Here is a 23884-nt window from a genome sequence, read left to right as displayed (position 1 = left end):
CACGAATAGATGACTAGATTCCAGTGCCACAGAAGGAAACAAGTACAGAAGAGAACAAGCCTGAATTAGTATTTTTTGAAAGGGGAAACAACAAATGAATGTCATCCAGACTGCGAGATAGGGTGATGTTGTGAGGGAAAGGGAAACAGATAGAAGAATCCAGTAATTTGGAACAAAATTTATTATGCGTCAGAGGATTTCAAAAAAGCTGAAATTTCTATCGTAGTTTGATAAGGTAATAGTAATATATATATACATATATGTGTGTATACATATAAACACACATATGTATATGTATGTATGTATACATATTACATATATATTACATAACAGGAATATGTAACAAGAATGACAAGCAGGGAAATTATCTTATGCTTAAAGACACTACAGATAAATAAACAATATATGAATATGTAAAGAAAACAGTCATTATTAAACATGTACGTACAAAATGGTATGCTTAAAGGAAAGCTATTTAAAATACAAAAATGCCTTGATAGAGACTAATTGTGGGTGACTTTAGTCATCATCTGTAACATTTCAATAAATCTTACAGAAAGGTACACAAGAAGGAAAGTATAGCTCTGAATGAGATGTTGGGAAAACTAGATTTGAGAGACCCAATATAATTTCTAAGTAAGATTATTAGAAGGTTTTCCTATTTTTCAGAATTACATGGTAACCACGACAAAAAAATCCTCATCATGTGATAAGATGTTAAGAAATCACAAATAAATACACAGAGAAATATTAAATATTGTGGTCACTTAAAGACCACGAACAGAGAGAAAATAGTTATAAATAAAGGAAAAATGGACAAAAGATATAGAGTTAATGAAGAATAAGCAATATCATCTGAAATAATGGATTGGTCAAAGAACAAATCACAGAATCAATAAATAATTATTTTAAAAAGAATTGTAACAGTGGGACAACATACTAAAATATATGGGATGCAGCTAAAACGTCCTTAGAGGAAAATTTATCTCTTAACAAAATAGAGAAGATTAATAAGTTGCTTGTGCAAGTTAAAAGCTAGAAAGTAATAAAAACTCTAAAACAAGGTCAAATGAAGAAATTTTGAAAATAAAAAATGAAACTTGAAACAAAACTTTTGAACTAAGAAATAAAACTAAACTGTTTTTGACAGTGCCAAAATTGATAAACCATTAGTTAATTTAAAAAAAAATGAATGTAATGATTCCAAACAGAATAGAGAAAAGAGAAAATTATTAAATGATATACTCAATGAGATGCCGGCAAAATTGAAGACTCAGAGGAAATGGATGACTAGCTACAAAATATAAAATATCTAAATTAACAAAGCATGAGAGAGAGATTCTAAACAACCCAGATTCACAAGAGGAAATTTATAAAGAAAAGACATAAATGAACTACCAAAAGAGGAAAAATTCCTGGTTCGACCAGATCTATAAATAAGTTCTACTAATCATAGAAAGAACATTTAATGCCTATGATATATAAATTGTTCTCAATAATAGAGAAAGAAGGCACTCTACCAACCTCCTTTGATGAGACAAATGTAGTTCAGGTACCCAAATCAGGGAGCTATAAAGTGAAAAAGAAAATAATGGACCAATTTCACTAATGAATACTGATTCAGAACTTTTGAATAAAATTTTAGTAAAGATACTCTAGGAATAAATCTAAAAATAATTAATTATGAACAATTTAGATTCATATCAAGAATGCAGCAATTGTTCACCATGAGGAAGACAACTAGAGTTATCAATCATAAAAATAACAAAAACAGCAAAAAAAAGACAAGATTTTATCAATGAATGAAGAAAAAACATTTGGTAAAATATAGCACTCATTTATATAAAGAACTGTAAAAAGCATAGGTATGATAGGACAAGGGTCTTTTAGTATGATAAAAAGCATTCACCTAAAATATTAAGGTATTATTATTGGAAATAAAGGAAAACTGGAAGTTCTTCCAATATGCTCAAAGTGAAGCAGTAATATTCACTATTATTTGGCACAGAACTAGAAATATTAGCTAAAACAGTAAAGAAGTTAAAGAAACAAGCATTGTCAAAGAGGAGGAAAAGTTATTTAAACCTTAGAGAGTCAATCTAGAACACAATTTGAGATTATTAATCGCATCAGTAAAGTAGCAGGATACAAAACAAACCCATCAAAATTATTACATTTCTGCATATAACAAGAAAAAGCACAATAAAAACCCAGGAGGAAAATATGGTAGAAGATCTCCTCTGGGATTACTTTCCCAACTCCCACTCACTTAAAGGTTGTGGTACCCAGATGATGGGGTCCTAAGGTAGCCCTAAGAAGTTAGGGTTCCTAGCCCCCATTAGTGTGATTTCCATCTGTGAGTGGACAGCAATTGCTTTTTAAGCAAAGGACATTTACTAAGATAGTACTGGCAACAACAGTTGGTACAAACATCCTCTTTAAAAGTTTGGGTCTCCTTTCCCCACTATTACACATAGGTAGAGGGGAAAGTTGCCTCTAATTATAGAAAATACATTTGGTCAAAAGGCAAATTCTCTCCTCTATGGTAGTGGAAGCCCTTTCTTTGACTCATAGCTGGTACTCCTCTCTTGTTTAAGGGATCATGCCCATTGAAATGGCTTCCTCATTGGGGTGTCCATGTTTCTGTGTCCATCTGTCTCTTTGTCCTCCGTGCGTCTTTATCTGCTCTCTGCTGGATTTACTGTCTACTACTAGTGCAATGTCTTGAATAATATGGTCCTTGTGGAAGGAAAGGTGGCACTCCCTCTGAGCTCACTGGCCACATCTCTCCCTATCTCTGCTCCTCACTTTTCTGCTTTGTGTTGCCCCCAGAACAGGTGCAAATCTCCTCAAGGTGCTCCTGAGCTCATTGACTGTTTTGCTGCTGCAATGAGTAACTGCTGAAATTCCTGGATATTTGCTTACCTACTCATGTTCCCTTCCTTCATCAATATTTGACCCAATGTTCATGCTTCATAAAGTGATCATAGCATGTAGACCATCTCATTCACACATTTAAATCTTTACCAAGTTCATCAGTTAATACAGCTACACTAATTACAAGTGAAGGTGTAGAAATTCATCTCTTACAAGAGAAAGAGAATTTCTATTAAAAATAACTATGAAACAAATGATCCATGATCTAACTTGCCAAGTTACACACAAATTGCAAAACACACAACTACAACTTCCAAATTGTCTTCATTGTCATCCGCAAAGTTGAGAGCACCAACTTCCCAGGGTTATAGGAGATCAAATAAAATAACATTTTATTTATTTATTTAGCACAGTGCCTAGCATATAACAGATGCTATATATAGTTACCTATTAGTAGCAGTAGTATTGTTATTTTATAAAGGAACACAAATAAATATTGTTGGCTGGCTTACCAATATGATAAAATAAATGACAGCTTTAAAATTCAGGTATAGTGTGTCTTTAAAATAATCAAACTACCAAGAAGGTAGTTTATGGACCTACATACAATTTTTTAAAATTTCATTTAAAAGGTTTTGAAAAATGTCAAAGATTTCTTGTAAAATCCTAAAAATTCAGAATGAGAAGGTTGATGGGATCTCAAATTATATTATAAAATAGCAATTATTTAAAAAAAATGTTTGAAAAATGTAAGTCAGCAGAAACAATATGCAGAAAGAAATGAGTACAATAGCCCAGTGTTCAATAAACCTTGGGTAGAAAATACAAAGTGAGGGAATTTCTATTTGTCAAGAACTACGACAAAAACTGCAAAGTAGCTTGGAGGAAAATAAGGTTAGCCCAAAGGCTTATACTATACTTCAGAATAAATTCCAAATGGATAAGCTATATAAGCAAAGAATCACATTATTATTATTTTTTAAATAGAGAGAGGTAGTATGAAATAGTTGATAGAGTGCTGAGTTTGAAATCAGGAAAACCTGCATTCAAATTTCTCCCTCTGAAACTTACTAATGTCTCCATTGGCAAATCATTTAATTGCTCCATATATGCCTCAAGGAAGTTTCCAGGACATAACTACTAAATCACTGACAATCTGAATTTAAAAGGGTTTCTACAACATGAGTTCTCCTCATTGGCAAGATTATAAATCCTTTGTGTATGCACGTATTTAAAAAGTAGACAATAAGAAAATGTCACATCTTTCACAACTGTGGTTAGGGAACAGCACAGACTGGAGATTTAAAAATGACAAATGACAAAACAGACAATTTAGATTATAGTAAATGAAAAAGGTTCTGAGCGAAAATAAATTACAGTTTGGGGTAATATCTTTCGATTAAGAATCTCTGAAAAAAGTCTGACATCCAAATATGTGTGTATGTGTGCATGTAAAATATAAAGTTATAATAATAGCTAATATTTATCTAGTACCTACCACACATAGCCAGACACTGTGCTAAGTGCTTCACAAATGTCATCTCATTTGATTCTCACAACAACCACAGGAGACAGGTTCTATTTTCATACCCATTTTATAGCAAAGGAAACCAAGGCAAACAAATTAAGTGTCTTGACCAGGGACACACAGCTAGTAAGTATTTGAATTCAGCTCTGAACTCAGGTCTTCCTGACTCCAAGCCCAGTACTCTCTCTATCCTCCACCACTTCACTGCCTAATATACACAGAACTGGCACAAATTGATGAGAATTCACCAATAGATAGTCAAGAGATATTCAACTGAAATACTCAAGTGGATCTGTTATTTCAATGATTTGGACATTCCCTTCAATGATTCTTTGAGCAGCTCATCCATAACTGCCCACCACATGTGACCAGCCCATTTACTGAACTACATTCACCACATGGGATCCACTTCACATGCTGGGTGGATTTTCAATTTCTCTTCACAGCACAATGATGTTAATGTAGCATGAGGACTGTCCACTTGCTATCTCTCATTCTTTTCCCTCGATCAACACATCTTTTTATCCTTTGCATTTCAAATAATATCTTTTTTTCCCCCAGTTATTCTTCAAAGCCCCTCACTTTTTGTAAATTGCATTCAGTGTGCTCACACTCACCACAATCTTTGCATTTGCTCTCCATGTAAAACTTGTTTTAACTACTATCTGTTCCTGAAAAGTTACTGAATTATTCATATTCTTTGATTTATGAGGCATTTAGGTAGTTCAGTGGGACAGGGTGCTCCACATGGATGGAGTCTGGAAGACCTCAGTTCATATCCTGTCTCAGACACTTATTTTGTGGCCCTAGACAAATCTCTTAAATTTTGCTTGCCTCAGTTTCCTCATCTGTAAAATGGGGACAATAATAGCATCTACCTCCCAAAGGTGTGAGGATTAAAAAAAAACCTGAAAGCACTATATAAATACTATCTATATTATTATCGATCAATAACCCTACTAGGTCTGTCTATATGCCAAAAATAAAAAGAAGCTAAAGGATGCATTTATGCAAAAATATTTATAGCAGATCTTTTTGTAGTGGAAAAGAACTGGAAACCAACGGGGTGCTCAGTAATTGGGGAACGACTGACATAATTATGGTACATAAATGTAATGGAATACCATCGTGCCATAAAAAATGACAAGTAGACAATTTCAGATAAATCAGAGAAGACTCTGGTACAGGGCATAGTGAATCTTTTCTTAAAGAAAAGATTCATGATATGCAGGAGTGAGGTCTCTGTGCAATCTTTAAGCCTTTCATCTGTCTCATTCCTTTTTCCTTATCCATAGGATAAGGATCTATCCTTTCCAATATATTTTTCCCATTCTTATCTACTCCCACCTTTGCACAGAAGCAAAGAGTAGTTGGAAAATCATTGGCTCTGAAGTAAAAGAACTTGGGTTCAAATCCTGCTTGACTCTAATGCTTACCATACATGTGATTTGGGGCAAGTCACTTAATTTTCCTGAGTCTCATTTTACCCATCTATAAATGAAAGGACTGTACTAGAGAGCCTTTGAGGTCTCTTCCAACTCTAAGTTGATAATCCTACTATCATCTGATCTAATTTTCTATGCTTATTTCATTTGGGGGCTCTTACTGAATTCCTTATTTCTCTACCTCTCCATCCTTTGTAAGAGATGTGGTGCACATACTGCAATTAGTTGCCTCATGGTCATTTTTGCTAATGCTCATCATGAACTCTTCAGTACAAGATGACCAAATGTCCACTGAAATGATTTTTCTTGATGTCTTTGGGCATATGATAAAACCACTAAAAAAATAATTCTGTGATTTCCTTTATACATTTCTTTAAGGAAAACCTAGCACCATCTTTTCTTTGGCTGTAACTTTCTTTTTCCTTTTGGTTTCACTTATAGTGATAAAATAAAGATTGATATGATTCCATTCCTCCAGTTATCTACCCATTTGTTGGTCACTGGACACATTTAGAGTAATAACAGTCAAACTGAAGTTTGTGAGAAGTATAAAAACTGTGTGATTTTTAGTATTCTCTGCCCCATTTGATGCCATCCCAAAATTGTCCCTGGAGAATCAGAATGGGGCACACGACAGAGAGCCGTTTTGTATTTCTTCTCAGGCTACTATGAACGAAATTTCATCATCAAATGTCAGTCTACTGGCCATAAGGGACTCCATACTTACCTACCCTGAACATCATTGAGACAACTCATTTGGAAAGACATATAAACTATGAATACTTACATGACAAAATGCTCAAAAAGCTTATAAGAGAAATTAAAATTGAAACAACATTGGGATATCACCCAATAGCACCCAAATTGGCAAAGATAGTAAAAGATGTAAATACTCAATTATGGAAGGAATTTGGCAATAGAAAAAGATGAATAGACTATTGGTGGAGTCATCAATTGGTCCAACCATTTTGGAAAAGAATTTATGCAGTATTATGCAATAAAAGTTAATAATCTATGCATACACTTTGATATGTCTCCTCCATCTTTTGATCCACACTACCTATCAGTCTATAACTCTTTTGCCTTTCATGCCATCAACTGGCACCTCCACTTCCTTTCCTTCCATTGTTTTCTAAACTTTTTACAGGCTAACTTCTGACCTCATCATTCAACTGAAATTGCTTTGTACAGGTACCAATGATCTCTTATTTGCCAAAAGGCAGGGTTTTTTCTCAGCCCCCATCCTTCTTGACTTCTTTGAAGACTTTGGTATTTTTTATCATCCTCTTGGAGATACTCTGTTTTCTACGTTTTCATGACACTTCACTCTCCCAGTTCCCCTCCCACATGCCTGACTATTTCTTCTCACAGTCAGTCAATAAACATTTATTGAGTGTCTAAAATGCACCAAACACGGAGAAGCACTGGCAATACAGATAAGAAAAAGAAAGACAATCCCCACCCTAGAGGAGCTTGAAGTTGAATAGGAAAGAGAGTAACCAAAAGAAAGCTGAAAGGGGGATAGGGCAGCCACCAAGGGGTATCAGACGATGTTTGCCAAGCAAAGTGGCTGATGGCAAATAAAGAGTTTAGCTGGGAAGCTCTGAGCCCTCTATAAATGAAGAAGGCTTTGGAAGTGCACTCTAGTCCTCCAATCAGAGGGGAGAAGCAACTGAGGGGGCTAAAAAAGTGTTGAGCATTAAAGCTGGATCAATCTCAGTTTCTTTCTCTTGAGTTCAAGTCACCTAGCCCAGGCATCTGTCCTGGGACCTCTCTTCTCCTTTTATATGATCTAACCAAGGTGAGAATATCATCACCTTCCAAGGATTCAAATATCATTTCTATGTATATATCTCAAACTGAATATGTCCAGAACAAAATTTATTATTCCCTAACTCCTTCCTCTTCTTATTTCCCTATTACCATTGAGGGCACCAACACCCTTCCAGTCATCAAGGCTTACCATCTGAGTTTCATGCTTGACTATTCTTTTGACCTTACGTTATACATTCCATCTGTTGCCAAGTCTTACTGTTTTTATCTTAACATTTCCTAAATATATCTACTTCTCCCCACTTTCAGTTATCACCCTGGTTCAAGCCTTCAGCACCTGACACCTGAACTTCAAGGCCCACAGGACTAAATAATGTGCTCTAGGTCACACAGGAAGCAAGTAACAGAGTAGAATTCAAACAAAGGTGACCTTTACTTATAAATCTGCTATTACTCAATGCACCAGACTTTAAGAGGGTCATTGATAACCCAGAGTGACTAGAGACTATGTCATACAAAGATTCATTAAAGGAACTCAAGATGTTTAGTCTGAGAAAGAAAAAAATGAGCACATGATAGTTGTCAATCAATCAGCAAAAAAAATTTAGCTGCTCTAGGGGCTAGGTCAGATATCAAATACAAAGAATCTGACGGGTTCTCATGTGTGAGACAACTGATTTATTTTGTTTGACTCAAGGGGAATGAACTAGGAATGATGGATAGAAATTGTAAAAAGACTGATTTGGGCTCATATTAAGGAATAAGCTTCTAAAATCAATAGAAATGGATTCTGGGAGCTGGGTGACAAAGTGTCCAAGTTTCAGGCAGAGGCTTGGTCTAGATGATCACTGAGATATCTTCCAGCTTTATGAGTTTACAATTCCTTCCTTCCTCCCCAATGTCACCAGTTTTCTCCAGGGTTGAAGAAAAGGAAAAAAAGAAGTTTTTATTTTCTCCTCTCTCAAAAACATGGAAACTCTTTTCAGTAGAAGGTTGGAATGGGGTACAGTGAGAAAGTTTCAGCATCACTTCTCTCAAAGAGATAATGGATTTTGTCAGAGAGGAGAAAAAGCCCCCAATGGCAGAACACACGAAGAGAATCCCAGGATCATCAGCAGAATTTCCCTGCTTCTCCTGGCTCTAATCAGGACCAAGTCTTGCACAGAACCTGATGCTTTTCCTCCCCTAACTCTAGGGAGAAATGGTCTACTTGTGGATACCTTGGGGGCTGAAGCTACTAGGGCCGTCCCATGAGTCCTGGTCCTGATCAATAGGACCAATACAAGGAAACTCTTTACAAAGTCTAGGCACTGTGTGCAGGGCTAACCTTGGCCAAATAGCATTATTTAGCACTTGTTATTATTAGTCTCTTATTTTATCAGGATTTCACTGTGCATAATAGTTCAGAGATCACAATTTGGTCCAGATAGTAAATGACCCATATGACAAAAGGTCATAATCTGCAGGTGACCACCTTAACCTTCCATCTAATTCTTAGCTCCCATTTAGGTAGCCTCCTGGTGTCTTTCTGCATACACAGCAACTGGCCCCTACTCAGATACTCAGTCATTCCTGTTTCACTGGAGGTACAGAGGACTGACCTATAAGCAGCAGAACAGGTTCTTCTAGGTCCCTGCCCCTCCCAGGGCCAAGCAGAGAGGCAGTTATGAATCAGAGCTACTCAATCTTTTGGGCATCTCGAACAAAGCACAGAACAGGAGTTCAACAAGGTCAAAGTCTGTCCCTCAGGGAATTAAAGCCACCATCAATTTTGAAAATAAATAAAAAGCACAGGCTTTTAATTTTCATCTGAAAAGAAGAATTTTAAGTGGATGAACAGAGGAACAGGAACAGATACACAAATGAGCATTTCAATCTGGGAACGGACTGAGATTTATACAGGAAAAAAAAAAGGGAAAGTCACGAAGCCCCCTCCTGAGGCAACATTTTGCTTTGTATCCCTCTTAAACTATCACCCAAGTGTACTGTTCAGGTGCCCCCTGAGCCCTGGTCAATCAGAGGCTGTGCTCAGGCCCAGGGCAGACAGAGCTCAGGGTCAGTGTGGGTCACCTTATAGCTTCTGCAATCCTGGTACTCTCCTTTCTTCTGTCGGTGGACAACCTGCCAAGTAAGTAGGAATAATCTAAGCCGCTACAGAACACACTTCCAACGGCGCTGAGAAGCAAGAGTTTGCTGTCATCTGCGGACGCGTTGCACAATGCTCTCCGCACTTCCTTCATAATCTGTGTACAGAGAAGAGTAAACAACGGGACATGCTTAGCACAGCTGAAACCCATCTCGCAAAGGGAGGAATTAGGCCTGGTGGTTAATAACTGATTCTCCAGCCTAGATGTCAAGGCCTTCTGGTGCTGTGGGATTATGACTTTGTGCATTTCTCTGCCGTGATAACTGCATTTGTTTCAATTCATTAATTCAATGGAATTCAACAAGCATGTATTAGTCATCTCCTCTGTGCCAGGTACTGTGCTTTGGGTCTGGGGGTACAAAAACCAAACCGTTCCTGCCCCCCGGGAGCTTACAATCTATTCATGGAACCAACACCTACATAGGCAATTAGATACAATGTCTGTCTGTGTTCATCCTTCATTTTCAAAGACCATGACATTAGAGAAATGATGACATGACTTGTATTTGACTTTGTTTTGAGGGAGGACTGTGCAAGGTCACCAGCCTCACTTCCCCTCCTGGGCCATCTGGATCCAGTGACCAGATATTCATCATTCAGGATGACTGGATGTGTGTACAAATTAAATATACAGTTATTTTTGGTGGGTAAAAATATTCCCAACTGGGGGATGTGGGAAAGTCTCTTGAGGAAGGTGGCATCTTGAACAGTGCTTGAAGTTCCAAGAGCTGGAGATAAGGAGAGCATTCCAGAAAGGGAGGGCAGCCTGTGCAAAGGCATGGAGATGGGAGATGGGATGAGGTAGAATAATGTGTAATCCATCAGCCTAGAGGTATAAATCAGGGTCATACTTCTGAAGGGCTTTAATCCCAGAAAGAAGAATCACTACTCAGTCTCAGCAGGTCACAGCAGTACAGACCAGCATTTGGGGGTAACTAATAGGGGACTGGGAAGATATGGTAGAATGGTCATATGTTGGGCTAAGTTGCCCTGTGTTCTAAGCCTTCCTCAGCTTTTCCACTTTCTGAGCTGTATGATCTCAATGGGAGTTATCCATAGATCAAAGGTTTCTTCCTCAGTATAAACCTTCTAGAGAGACAAAGATTGGCTTGTGGCATGTGTAAGGACTGCTCTTTGCATCTAGGACCCCAAGATTATGTCACAGACCCCTGAGAAAGCAACTTCCTACTTATATTTTGAAAATTAAGAATTAAACAACTCCAGTCCTGGATAGGTTCAGTGGAATTTATCATGCAGGGCAATACAACTAAGTAAATTCATTAACAATGTCAAACTGGTCACAGATAGGTTCATTTCACGAATAGGACTAGGGGTATGGACAGGGACAGAAATATTTGCCATACACAAAAATGGTTTATCATTGGTCTGAATTATTGTAGATAGTATTCAAATCCACACAAATATTAATTGATCACCTGCCTACGTAGAGGGCTCCATGCTATACAAGACATCCAACTCATAATAATTAGAGTTGTGTAAAGTAGGGTTGACTACCTCTAGAAACAGCAAGTTCTCCATCCTTCCATGTAATACAGGCTGAATGTGCACCCATTTGATCTCATGGGGAGAACTTACTTACTGGTAAGGTTTGGACTAGGAATTGTCCCTACTCATAATAACTCATTGTGGGCAAAGGGAAGAAAACCCATGTAACTAAAAGGTTCTCTCCTAGATTAGAACTTCTAACCAGGTGAAGAAAATCAACCACCTATAGACCCTTTTCAGACTTCCAAAACTAGAGGGGGGAGAAGGAGAAGAGTAAAGGGCATTAGAACGACAGCCTTTTCTGAACCTTGGCATTACTGAGCCATTCTGCCAAGGAAAATCAGAATTTCAAGCATGTGTCAGTGATTTTCTCTAGACAAGGATGACAAATCTATGAACTTCTCTCTCCTCAGGGGCTGCACAGGATTATGAATAAATATTATTGCAATTCTCCTTAGGTCAAATATGAAACTGTCGCTTAACTGAAGTCTCCATGTGGAATGAGATAGCTGATATTTCAAACTATTTATGGACATCCATCCTAAAGTCAGATTAGGTGAGGGCTTTGCACACACCTTCCACATAAGGCTCACAAAAGTCTCTGGGCTTTCTCACCCGCCTCTAGACTTTACTAGTATGTGGAGAAAGAAGGAGATTGGGGGTAAGAAGGGCGTCCATACCCACCCTCTCTTCCTGACAAAAGCTAGTTGGCTAGTTTTGGGTTGTTGCTGTTTTTATGGGGGGTGGGGAATCAGTATAGCAAGAAGTTTGAATGTGGATAAGATGAGACATTAAACTAACTCAGTGACCTCATTAAGTGAGACTACCTGCCTAAGGACAAAGGAAGGGGGGAATTTTTTTTCCCTTGGGCCAAGAAAGGCTTGCTTTTTGTACCTTCGTGACCTGGAACAAGAAAACCAGACTTATTCATCACCATTTTTTTTTACTAGCTTCCATGGAATTCTGAGCTGGCTGCAAACCAGGGCTTCCAAACCATAAAGTTATTGTATAAATTTGAAGTGGTACTGCTGTTATCATTCAGTCATGCTGTAACCGGCCAGTGATTCAAATTAATGAAAATATGGCCTATAAAAAGTTTGGGGGAAACAACATGGCATGACTTTTTTTAACATTTCCATGTGCTTCATATGCCTCTGAAAGACAGTCAGGAATGGGCCCCCTAATGAATATAGAGGAAAAGAAGATTCTTCCTCCCCAACGCTCCGCCATCTGCTCCACAGTCTGCTTTGAAATTGTTTGCTGGATGGTGGGGACAGGAGGCTGGCCAGCTTCACAAATCTGGGGTATGTGAAGCCAATGGCCTACTACGGGGTCCCAGGTACAGGGCCAGGTCTATAGCTAAAGAAAACATGGCCTGAGGCCAGCTGGATCAACTCCAGCCACTGATGACTCCCTTGAGCTATCCTTACTCACACAATTTCAGGTTGAACTTGGAGGAAATCTCAGACAGGAAGGAAGATGAAGCTGCATGGGTGTGAAAGTCCTCTCTCTTTGCTATTATTTCATTGTTCCTTCTCTTCTCACCCATGCTCTACAGAGAGCTACAGCAAACACAGCTGCAGGAATGTCAACACCTAGACAGGGTGTCCAAAAAATCTTCATGCAATTTTAAGCTATTACAACTTAAGAAAGCTATTAAGGCTTAAAACTACATTAAGACTTTGGAGATACTGTATTTTATTGACAGAAAATGGCCCCTTTTGTCCCCAGAGCTGAGCAGGGTTTTAATAAATTTCTGTTGAATTGAAGGTAACTGAATAATCCCATAGAACAGTTAGCTTTCAATGGGTTCATACTCTTGTTTTCCTGGGGAAGGTGAAAGTCAACAAATATTGTACCTTATATGTGAGAAAGTTCACACTTGGCATCTTCAAAGTGAAGGCTATACATGGTCAGCTCCAACATTTTCCACAACTCCCTACTGCCTACCAAACAAGAGTTCCTTCACCTGGTACAATCTGGCATCAGATACCCTCTTCTCAGGGCTAGTATTACCTTCCAAACATCCTCTACTTGGGCAGCTAGGTGACAGAGTAGATGGAGCCCTGGGCTTGGAGTCAGGAAGACCTGAGTTCAAATTCCACCTCAGACACTTACTAGCCATGTGACTCTGGGCAAGGTGATTAACTTCTGCTTGCCTTAGTTTCCTCAACTGTAAAAAAAAAAAAAAAAGGGAATAATAACACCACCTATCTGATAGTCTGTTGTGAGGACCATATGAGGTAACATTTGTAAAGTGCTTAACACAGTGCTAGGCACATAGTAGGTGCTATATAAATGTTTATTCCCTTCCCTTTCCCTCTAGACAAAATTAATAAATCTCTGACTTTTTACACACACTGCGAGCTGAACCTCCATCCCTTAGCTGATGCTATTTTGTCTTTCTGAAATGTCTTCTTTCCTCTTTTTTGCCTATTAAACTATCTATCCTTTATAGACTATCTTAAATGCCATCTCCTTCAAGAAGCCTTACTTGATTGCTTCTATCAGGAAAACATCTTCCCCTTCAAACTCTACATACTTCTTTGTTCTGCCACTCTTTAACACTGTGAGGTGAGGTTCAGTTTCCTTATCTTGCCCTAGCTGATAACAGATAACAACAATTGCAATAATAGTATGTATGTCATGCTTGAAGGTTTGCAAAGTGCTTTGAATATATTATCTCGTTTGGTCCTCTCCATAACCTTGTGAAGATCTCTCTTTTTGTAGATGAGGCAAACAGAGGTTAGGTGACTTGCTCAGGGTCACTATTCTAGTAAGTTTCTGAGTCAGATTTGAACTCAGGTCTTTCAGACTCCAAGTCCAGTGGCTTACTCACTGTACCACTCTACCTAGTAGTAAATAATATAATCAGGACCCCTACTTCAGGTTATCTGATTTCCCCCAAAAACAATGCTTTTTCCATTCCACTAAGGCTACCCTCTATTGAACTGAGTAGAACTGAATTGAATTGTTAAGTAAGACTCAGAACATCAGCATAGGAAGGTACCTGGAGAGCATGTAGCTCCGTACCCTCATGTGACTAATGAGGAAACTAAGTCTAGGGAGATTAAGCAATTTTTTCAAGGACACAGGGCTTCCAAATCATCCCAACAAATTTCTAAGGGGTGTTACCCTAAACAGGTGGTATTACAGGCTATAAATGAGAAAGGCTCATTGATTGGGAAGGATAAGCAAGTGTACAGGCAATATTTCTTTATGTCTAAAAACCCATTAATCACTTAACTTGGGGAAAAATGAGAAGGATCCTAATTGGTCATTTAAATGTCCATTGATTTGACTTTGTTCACCTGTGGGTAGCTCTGAGTGAACCGGAGTCCCAACAAATTTCTCTTATCACCTTCAGGCCACCAGGCTAACTAGGTACCAAGAACTGTAGGTGAATGGGGATCATTGGAAATAGGACTGAGCTGAGAAGCACAAATTCCTATTCATCAAAAATCATGCCTTCTTCCCAGAAACCTTACTCTGGTTAGAGAGCTAAAACTTTGTTAGACCCACTCCACAAAAGTAACCAGATATCTAGCTACAACAAACACAACCTTAAAATAGTTCAGTGTCTTTAATTAATGAACCCAAATGTGAAAGCTAAGACAGACTGGAATGTGCTTTGGAGTAGGGGTGAAGGCACAGGAATGCACTTTGGGGTGCAGGTGACAACTGTCAGGAATTGGATTAAATTAATAGATCTGTAGGTCTATATTATAGATTGAAGAACCTAGAGAAGCTCTGCCAAGTGCTGAGGACTCTAATATTGAGTTCTATCTTCCATCTACTAGAGGTGAGCCACCATACTGGCTGACTCAAAGGGAGAATGCCCCTTGACCTTGGAGGTCTTGATTAAGCATTGGGATTGTCACAGGAGCAAGGGAGGTTCTAGGTGACTCTTCCCCCACTTCTTACCTTTCCAACATTCCAAAGAAACAGTTCTATGGAAGGTGTTCAAGGCCACCCATTCCAAGAGGGGAATTGGGCCAAGAGATAGAGGAATTCTCTCTTTTAATCTTTTCTAGAAAGAAAAAAAAAGAAACCTGATTCAGGCTGGAAGGATGGTTACAGAGAAAAATGGGAAGACACACAAACAAGGTCAGAGAGCTTCGTACTGGTAGTATTGTACACTAGTATTACTACTAAAAGAAATTAGGGTTAAACAAAACAAGTCTCAGATTTAATGGGAAGATCCTTATAAAAAGGAATCAGTTTAGATCTAATAGAATCAGAATTGAGTGTTGAAGCTAAAAGGAAATCTAGAAAACATCCAGTCTAGTCTTTCCTTTTTTTATAAAGGAGAGAACTGAAGACCAGAGAACGAAGGTGACTAGGCCAAAGACTAGTAGCTGGTACAAATCTAGGTCTTCTGATGACATTTCTTTCTGCTATTCCAAGCTTCTTCTCTATTAGTCTGTGCTTCAAGGATGGAGTACTGGAAAATACTTAAGACGCATTGACTTGCCCTCAGGGAAGAGGGAATCTCAGCTGTATAAAGAGGTATATCTGGGGGTAGGATGGGAGTCACTCTAAGTGAAATCACCTCCAGACAAATCCTTATGACATTTTTCAGTAGCAGCCAAGCCAGCAGATCCTGGAACACTCTCCCTTCTCACCCTGCCCCCTTTAGAGAAGGAATATTTGGAAGAAGGGCTATATGAAGGTAGATTTCTCCCTTGAACATAGAACAGAAGAGAACTCAAAGGAAAAAACTGTGATCAAGAACTAAGAAAACATAGAAACTTGTCCACGTCAACTTGGAGTTCTCTATTGGAATTCCCTGAGGGGTTCTCCTTAGCCCTGTTATATTCAGTATTTTTATTAATGATTTAGATGAAGGCATGTTTGTCAAATTTTCAGATGGCTGGAAACTTGGAGAGACAGCTAAGGACATTGGATGATGAAGTCAGAATCCAAAAAGATTCTGAAAATCTAGAATGACAGGCCAAATCTAATAAGATTATTAATCACATTAATTGGGATAAATGAAACATCCTAAACAAATACAAAATATACAAGAACAAGATAGGGAAGATAGTGGGGGGGACGGCATACAGCCAGACAAAAATCTGTCACTCCCAGTTCACTAGATAATGAAGAAGCGAGAAGTCTGATGTAGTCTCAGATTTCTTTTGGAGAGGCGAGGCGTTGTGTTCAGAATGAGTTAAGTAGTATTGTATTCAGTTCAGTCACATTTTCAGAAGACTTTCAGTTGGAGAAAGCCTGGAGACAATCTATAGAAGAGTCATCAGAATAGTGAAAGTCCTCAAGGTCATGAGATGCAAGAATCAGTTGAAGGGACTGAGCTTATTTAGACCTCAGGCTTATGAAATTTGTCTTCAAGGAACTGAATGGATGTAATATGGAAGAAAAGTTTAGACCCGTAGTCTGTTTGGCCACAGAGGGATTAACTAACATCAATGAATGGAAGGTGTTGAGAAGTAAGTTTTGGTTTGATGCAAGTAAAAACTTCCTAAAGATGAGAGCTATCCACAAGTAGAATGTACCACCTCAGAAGGTAATGATTTGCATTTCTAAAGGACTTCAAAGGCTGGATGTCTCCTATTTGTTCATTCCAATCTATCCTGTACATATGCTGTATGTATACAGCGTTTTGCATGTCTTCTCTCCCATGAGATCATAAGCTCCTTAAAAGCTGAGCATGTCCTTTGTCTTTGTAATCCTGATACCCATCACCATGCCTGTCACAATACATAGTGGGCACTTAATAAATGCTTACCAATCACCTGAATGACTAGGAGGGAGGTCTGGTCAGATAAGGGCTGTACTAAATGTCCTCTAAGGATTTTTCCAGTTGTGAGTCTCTGTGATTCTATGTCCAGTGAAGGGGAAACAGGGTGGCTGACAGTCTAAAGACCACTTTCAAGTAAGAATCAACTGAAGAAACTGGGGATGTTTTAGTCTTATGAGAGAAGAGTTTAGGGGGAATGTGATCGCTATTTTCAAATATTTTACGGGCTGTCATGGGGAAGACGAAATGGATTTGCTTGGCTTGGCTCTGGGGGAGGAATCTAAGAATAATGAGTGGAAGAGGTTGAGAGGCTGTGAGCTCCTGGAGAAGAGGAACTTCGTTTGTCTTATTTTGTATCTCCAACACTTAGCATAGTGCCTGGCACATAGTAGGTACTTAATTAATGCTTGCAGATTTGACTTGAGAGGCAGATTTAGGTTTTATGTAAGGGGGAGGGGACAAATTTCTTAGGAGAGCTGAAAAAGAAAGGAGATAGTGAATTCCCCACCACTGGAGGTCTTCACATGCAGACTGGATGACCATTTGTTGGAAATATTAGGGAAGGGTACCTTGCCAGTCAAGGGTTGGTCTAAATGACCTCTAAGGTCCCATTTCAGCTCTGATTCTGTAGGAAAACAAAACAAAAAACAATCTCTTGATGGGTTTTCTTTTTTTCACTATTCAGTTGTCTTTCCCCTTACTGAAGCCTCTTAGTGTAGCTAAGAAAAAGGTAATTATATTCAATGTCTTGATCAAAGTGTCAATGTACACCAAGCCTACTTCATTACCCCTTGGGGCCTTCTTTCTTACCTCTGGAGTCAGGGCATTGTTGTCAGAAGTCTGGCTGGACAGCAGAATGTGTGTGAATCCTTCTTCCTTCCTCACCACAATGTCTCGAAACCGACAATTGCTCTCATTTTGACGGACGCTATACCTGAGTCGCTTATCAAAGACGTAATCTTTGTCCCCTTCAATTTTCCTCTTCACAGGGCTATGCAAGTGCAGACCTCCATTGGTCAGGGTGGAACCTTTCAAATTCAAAACAAATAAGATATGATATAGACATACAGAACAGTCAGGGTTTAGGAGAGTCTAAAGCAGCTGTTCTTAACCTAGGGTCCATGAATTCTTTTAAAATTATAACCATATAGATAACTGTATTAATAACTGTATTGTACTATAACTGGACTCCTATGTATTTCATTTTATGCATTTAAAACCTTTATTGTAAGAAAGCTACCTCAGGCTTCATTAGGCTGCCAAAGGGATTTACAAATAAATAAAAAAGGCTTAGCCCCCCTCATCTAGAGACAAGAATATTAGTTAATTTTAATTAATTAATCATTAACTTAATTAATCCCTTTTAGGATTAATTAGGATAGCTATTCATTGCCTCTAAACTATAGATAAAATCCTTGCCTTTCTTTTATTGGTGGAGGGTCTGCTGACGTTGCTGACAGCCAGGGGCCTTTTAGAAATGAAGCCTCATAAAGGGAGGAAGTATAGTCTGGAGTACTAAAGAAAATGCAGTTATGATCTCTCTCCCCTATGAGCTCTATGCTCTCCTCCAAAGTCTTGTGTGAGTCCCTGATTTCAGGTTCTTTACTTGAGAAGAGGGCAGTCATGAAAGCTGCCCTGAAGAGATAATCTCTGAAATCCTGATAAACGATAATATCTGAAATCCATACCTGTTCTCCTTCCCCAGAGTCCTGGAAGACACTGCCCTGCTGCCCTCTTGACTATGCTGAGGTTGTGCTAGAGGATGACCCACATGGTACTACTTCCAGCCAAGCTTTGGACAATGGCAGGGAATTGCTGCTACTGCAACAGATCTAGACTGATTTGTACAGAGCTCCATTCATGCATCTCAGGAACCCAGTAAGCATGTCCTGGTGTTACTTAACTGATCTCACCAAGCCACTCCACTTCCTTGAGAAGGTTATGGGACTATGCATACTATACATGGGAAGGTGAGGAAAGAATCATAGTCTCCTCTAGAGATAACAGTTGGAGAGAATCATATAATTGTTGGTGTTTATTGAAGCCCTAGTTGACTTCATAGGCATAGAGAACAACTCCTCTGGCCAGTTCACATCCTTGAGCGTATGAAAGGGATTCAGATTAAAATAAAGTTCTTTGCCTAAAAAACTGTTTACACTCATCCCCCAACAAGGGGGAAATGGTGGCAGGGAGCTGCAGAAGGGGTGGATAGTGGAGACGGTATCACAGAAACTTAGACTCTGAGAGCTGGAAGGGATTTTAGTTATTTAATCTAGCCCGCTAGATCGCTGTCCAAAGGAACAAACTGAGTCCCAAAGATGGAAAAGGACTTGCCTAAGGTTATACAAATCTCCTTGCCAAATAATCTCACCTCAAACAGAAAAGTACCAAGCAGAACACAAATGGGGGAAAGCCCCAAATAGGCTGTTCTTTCAATGGCAAGGAAAAAGTAGTTTTCACCACTTGCCTCATAGATAAAGTAAGAAAAGAGGAATTTTGTTTTGGGAATTCATGTTGCTTGTTCCACTTCGATCTGATAAATACTCAGGTATCTCGGTCCTCAGTAGCATTATCACTTCTGCTGGAATCAGATGGGAGTGAAACATTGGCATGAGTCACCTAGGATACTTATCTTGAAGTCTCCTTAAGACTGCTGACTGTAGGTGGTGATTTCCAGATGGGGAGAGGAGAGAGTGAACAGGGAGCCAGCAGTCTATACTGAGAAGAGAACAACTGCATCCACTGGGAACCACCCCCATGGGAAACTGACACCTTCATTCCTTCTTAATCAAGTACAAGGTGCCAAGAGGCAATTTTGTAATGGTGGTGGTATAGAAGTCGTAGTAGAAAATAATAATAATGATAATGAAAAAGACAAGATAAGCAATTTGGATTTAAGGTTTGCAAAGTGCTTTCCTAATAACAATTCTATGAGTAAATAGTGCAAGCATCATCTCATATCTACATATACGGAAACTGAGGCTCAAAAAATGTTAAATAACCATGCTCAAGGTAACACAGATAAATGGTAAGAACAGATTATAATTCTTCTTTTTTAAAAAATATCAAATTTCTCTTTTAAAGTCTCACCAAATGCACTTGAAGTGAGTGTGAAAGTTGTAGCTCTTACTACACCAAATGGTCAAGGTACCATTGACTGTGTTCAGGCCAACAGAGCAAAGAACATGGAGGAAGATTCCCCAAGTCCCACAGGAGAGGAATACATATATCATCCAATTTTTACTTTCTTCCCCATCCTTCTAAATTAGTCATATTCTCGCTGTAAAATTTTGGCATCTGGACTGGGATATTCCAGAAGGAATCTAACCTGGTCTATAGGACTCTCAGGAGAAGTTAGTCCATTTTTAGAGCTGGCTTAGATAATAATCGCTTAGGGACACCCTTCCCTGAAGGAGTAAACTAAGTTCTTAGGAGAACATTTTGTACTGCCCTCTGGAGACCCAACCTGACAATTCTAGAAGTCTGGGAATGTTTCTATTATTATTTCTTTTCCTCCTCCATTTTTTTTACTTGTATTTTTTTCTTTTTTCAAAAGGCTGGGAAATTTTACTTTTTGTCTTGTTTTTCATTTTTGATTTCTTGAAATGTAGCTCTGAAAAGACAGGTTTTTAAAAGCCCACTGTGTCTTAAACAGAGCTAATTTGACTCCAGGTTAAAACCCAAATTACTCTGGTTTTCGCTGTATGGCCAATAATAGCCCCAACTCAAGCCTCAGTGGCTCACTGTTTAGATTTCATGGCTTAGAATGAGTGGAAATAGCAACTGTTTTCTGTTCTAGTTAGAAATTCTTCAGGGTCTTCCCCTCCCAGACTGATATTCTTTTGATAATAAATTGAGGCATCTTTAGTCTCAACTCTTTCCCAGTCCTAAGTCAATGAATGAATATGGCCTCAAATAAACTGAGAACTGGGAAAGACTTTACTCTAACCCAATTCATCCTGGCCACAGGCAGTCCTCTTGACCTTTCTCTTGCCACTGGAGGAGAGAAAGAAGCTGATGACCTTGCACAGCTCTGACCTACTCATATCCAATTCACAAGGGAGTCAAGACATCACCTTCATGATGTCACTGGTCCTCTTCAAGAAGGAAAGATGAACCACAACCACAACAATGATCCTTCCCTGGCTTTTCCAGTGCACAGTGATCTGTCTCTACTCTGAGAACTTAAAAGTTGGGATCACACCAGTTTGGGATTCTAATGTTCCACTGTGCACTCTGCCCCTCCCTGGACTTTGAGAGCCTTAAAGGCAGGCACATCTCTTTATACCCATCTATGACACCCAAAACAGGACTGTGCATATAGTAGGGGGGTAACTCAACAAATCATATTTGCTAAACATTTATTAAGGCTCTTTGTGTGCAAGGCCTTTTCCTAGGGGCTAGTGACACAAAGATGATAGGAGCTTACATTTTACTGGAAGATGGGACAACATACACGCAGATGGGTAGTAAGGAGACAAAAGAAAGCTCAAACATGTTCTAAGAAATTTGAAAGAGGAAAAGAACTCTTTCAACAAATATCTGAGTGACACTGCCCTACTCAATTCAACAGGTATATTTATGTAGTATATGTGATGGGGGAAGGATAGCATTAATCGGGATCTCTGATTAATTGATTTCACCCAGTCCATCTGATGAAATTAGAGGATGCTAGGGGAAGATATGAGAAACAATGAGATGTTATGATTTTAAAGGAAGTATAAAGTAATGTTTACACTTTTTTACCAAAGAATCACCCAGCTGGCCCTTTCAAAGCAAAACATACTCTCTAGGGAGTCTTTTGAGGAAGGAGACAGCTCTGGGAAGAAAGGAGTCATTTTTGGAAGAAAACTCTCATTCTCAAAAGGAAATTACTCCTCATCTGTTAGGGAGCAGAAAGGATTACTTTCACTCCTTCTTTACCCCCCACCCCCATTAGTCGTATCATATCAGAATGGAGCTGCTCACTCACTAGGCAGGGAATGGGTCCAAAGGGTGGCATGCCCAGCAGAGATGCTGTACCATGTGGAAATACCATGAAGATATCATGAGAAGGGAAAGGACATTCATCAGGGTCTTAGGATATCCAAAGTGAGCTGCTTTAGCTACATGTTCCCTAAAGGCATGCCTCACTAGTAGCATATTCTATATGAGTATCCAGTCTTTCACCTGATTCTTGAGGGTTTATGGGAAAGGACATACTAGATTCAAAGGGAAAAATGCTTTTGGCTACTGCTCTTACGATATCATCTCAATAATGCCTTTGTAATGAACTAACTGTAGCAACTGGCTGGCTGTTAAAGGTAAATACGCTGGAAGAGGTTCAGGAGCTATAGTTTTGGAGAACATTCCCATAGCATACCTTGAACCTGGGGTAGTTGTCCCTCAAAGGTACTCAACCTGTAAGTAGGAGTTATGGAGCATCTCAGAGGGTGCTATGTTTATCAATAAACCAAAAAGAGCCACCTAAAACTAAAATTCTTAGGGTTTTGCTACTTCATTCCTAAGTGGACCACTGATTTCTGTAAAGCTACTCAGCTTTTGAACTAGAAGGCTAAAGCAAGGGAGATGGGAGATGTTCACCAATATGTCCTCCTTTGTCTAGATTAGAGGTGGGGAACCTGTGGTCTTGAGGTCACAAATGGCCTTCTAGGTCCTCAAGCGCAGCCCTGTGACTGAATCCAAACTTCACAGAACAAATCCCTTTAATAAAAGAATTTGTTCTGTAAAACTTGGACTGAGCCAAAAGGCTGCACCAAAGGACCTAGAAGGCCACATGGGGCCTCGAGGCCGCAAGTTCCCCACTCTTGGTCTGGGTTCTGCCAGGGAGATGAAACATAAAACCCACAGAATGTTAGAGATATCCACTGTCCATGATTCTAGCCTTCTTGCTTTACAAATAGGGGAGGTCCAAAGAGATGTGATTTATCCAAGGTCACACAACTAAGTGTTGGAGACAGTAATAGAAGCCACTGCTAAGTCCACCATGCCCCACTTTCCCTGCAACCAGACCAAAAAGAAGACATCCTTTGCTTCCTAAAGGACCCTGAGGAACATCCTTATTCACATGCCTCATTGGTCAGTTTCCTCGTCTTCACAGACCCATTATCACTTTAAGGACACCAAACACTGATGTGACTCACCAGAAATCCACTACTCTCCTGAAACTATGTAAAATAATCCATCTCCTTCCAAGTAAAGACCACAAAACTCTTATGGGAAATAGCAAAGCACAATGCATGAAGGGCATACCTTGAGAGTCAGGAAGCTCTGAATTCAGGTCCCACTTCTGACATACACTGACTGCATGACCATAAGTGAGTCAGTTAATCTTTCAGTGTCTCAGGCAGCTCCCTAGACTAAGCTGCAGGTGAGTTACTAATCTGAATTGGTGTAGGGAGATTCCAAAGTGGAAGTTCCTGAAACTTATGAGATCATAGATTCACTCTCATGACATTTTATATAGTGGTGTGTACAGCTTTATGCACACGATCTCATTGGATCCTCAATATGACCTTGTGAGATAGTTGCTATGGGTATATTTATCTCCATTGCACTGAGGGAGAAACCAAGGTTCTCAGAAGCTGAATGACTTGCCCATTGTCAAATGGTTAATAAGCATCAGACAGAATTAGAACCCAGATCTTCCTGCCTGCAGGTCAAACATTCAGAGGTGGGATGTGACCCCAGTCTTTCTTCAATGTCAAGTCCAGTATGCTATCATCTACATTAGGCTGCCTCTCTGAAGGAAACACAATTGTTTAATTAAAAGGCTTTGAGTGATTGGAGTCAATTCATTACAGTTAACCTCCAGCTTCAGTCTGGGAGAAGAGCTTCTAATGCAAGCA

At 39.2% G+C, this 23884-nt stretch overlaps 1 protein-coding gene across 2 annotated transcripts in view; it reads right to left on the bottom strand.

The window, feature by feature from the left end:
* Positions 1–23884, bottom strand: part of CDYL2 (chromodomain Y like 2) — a 222333-nt gene that overhangs the window by 22265 nt on the left and 176184 nt on the right. For both annotated transcript variants that reach the window (XM_072635867.1, XM_072635869.1), the window contains 2 exons: positions 17847–18064; positions 9694–9866 (listed from right to left, as the gene is read on the bottom strand). In XM_072635867.1, the coding sequence (XP_072491968.1) occupies positions 9694–9866; positions 17847–18064 (391 nt within the window). The remainder of the gene's footprint in view (positions 1–9693; positions 9867–17846; positions 18065–23884) is intronic.

Source organism: Notamacropus eugenii, chromosome 1 (assembly GCF_028372415.1).
Source record: "Notamacropus eugenii isolate mMacEug1 chromosome 1, mMacEug1.pri_v2, whole genome shotgun sequence".
In the NCBI taxonomy this organism is placed as follows: domain Eukaryota; kingdom Metazoa; phylum Chordata; class Mammalia; order Diprotodontia; family Macropodidae; genus Notamacropus; species Notamacropus eugenii.
Note: the sequence above shows the minus strand (reverse complement) of the source record. Positions and strands in the feature narration are given on the sequence as shown.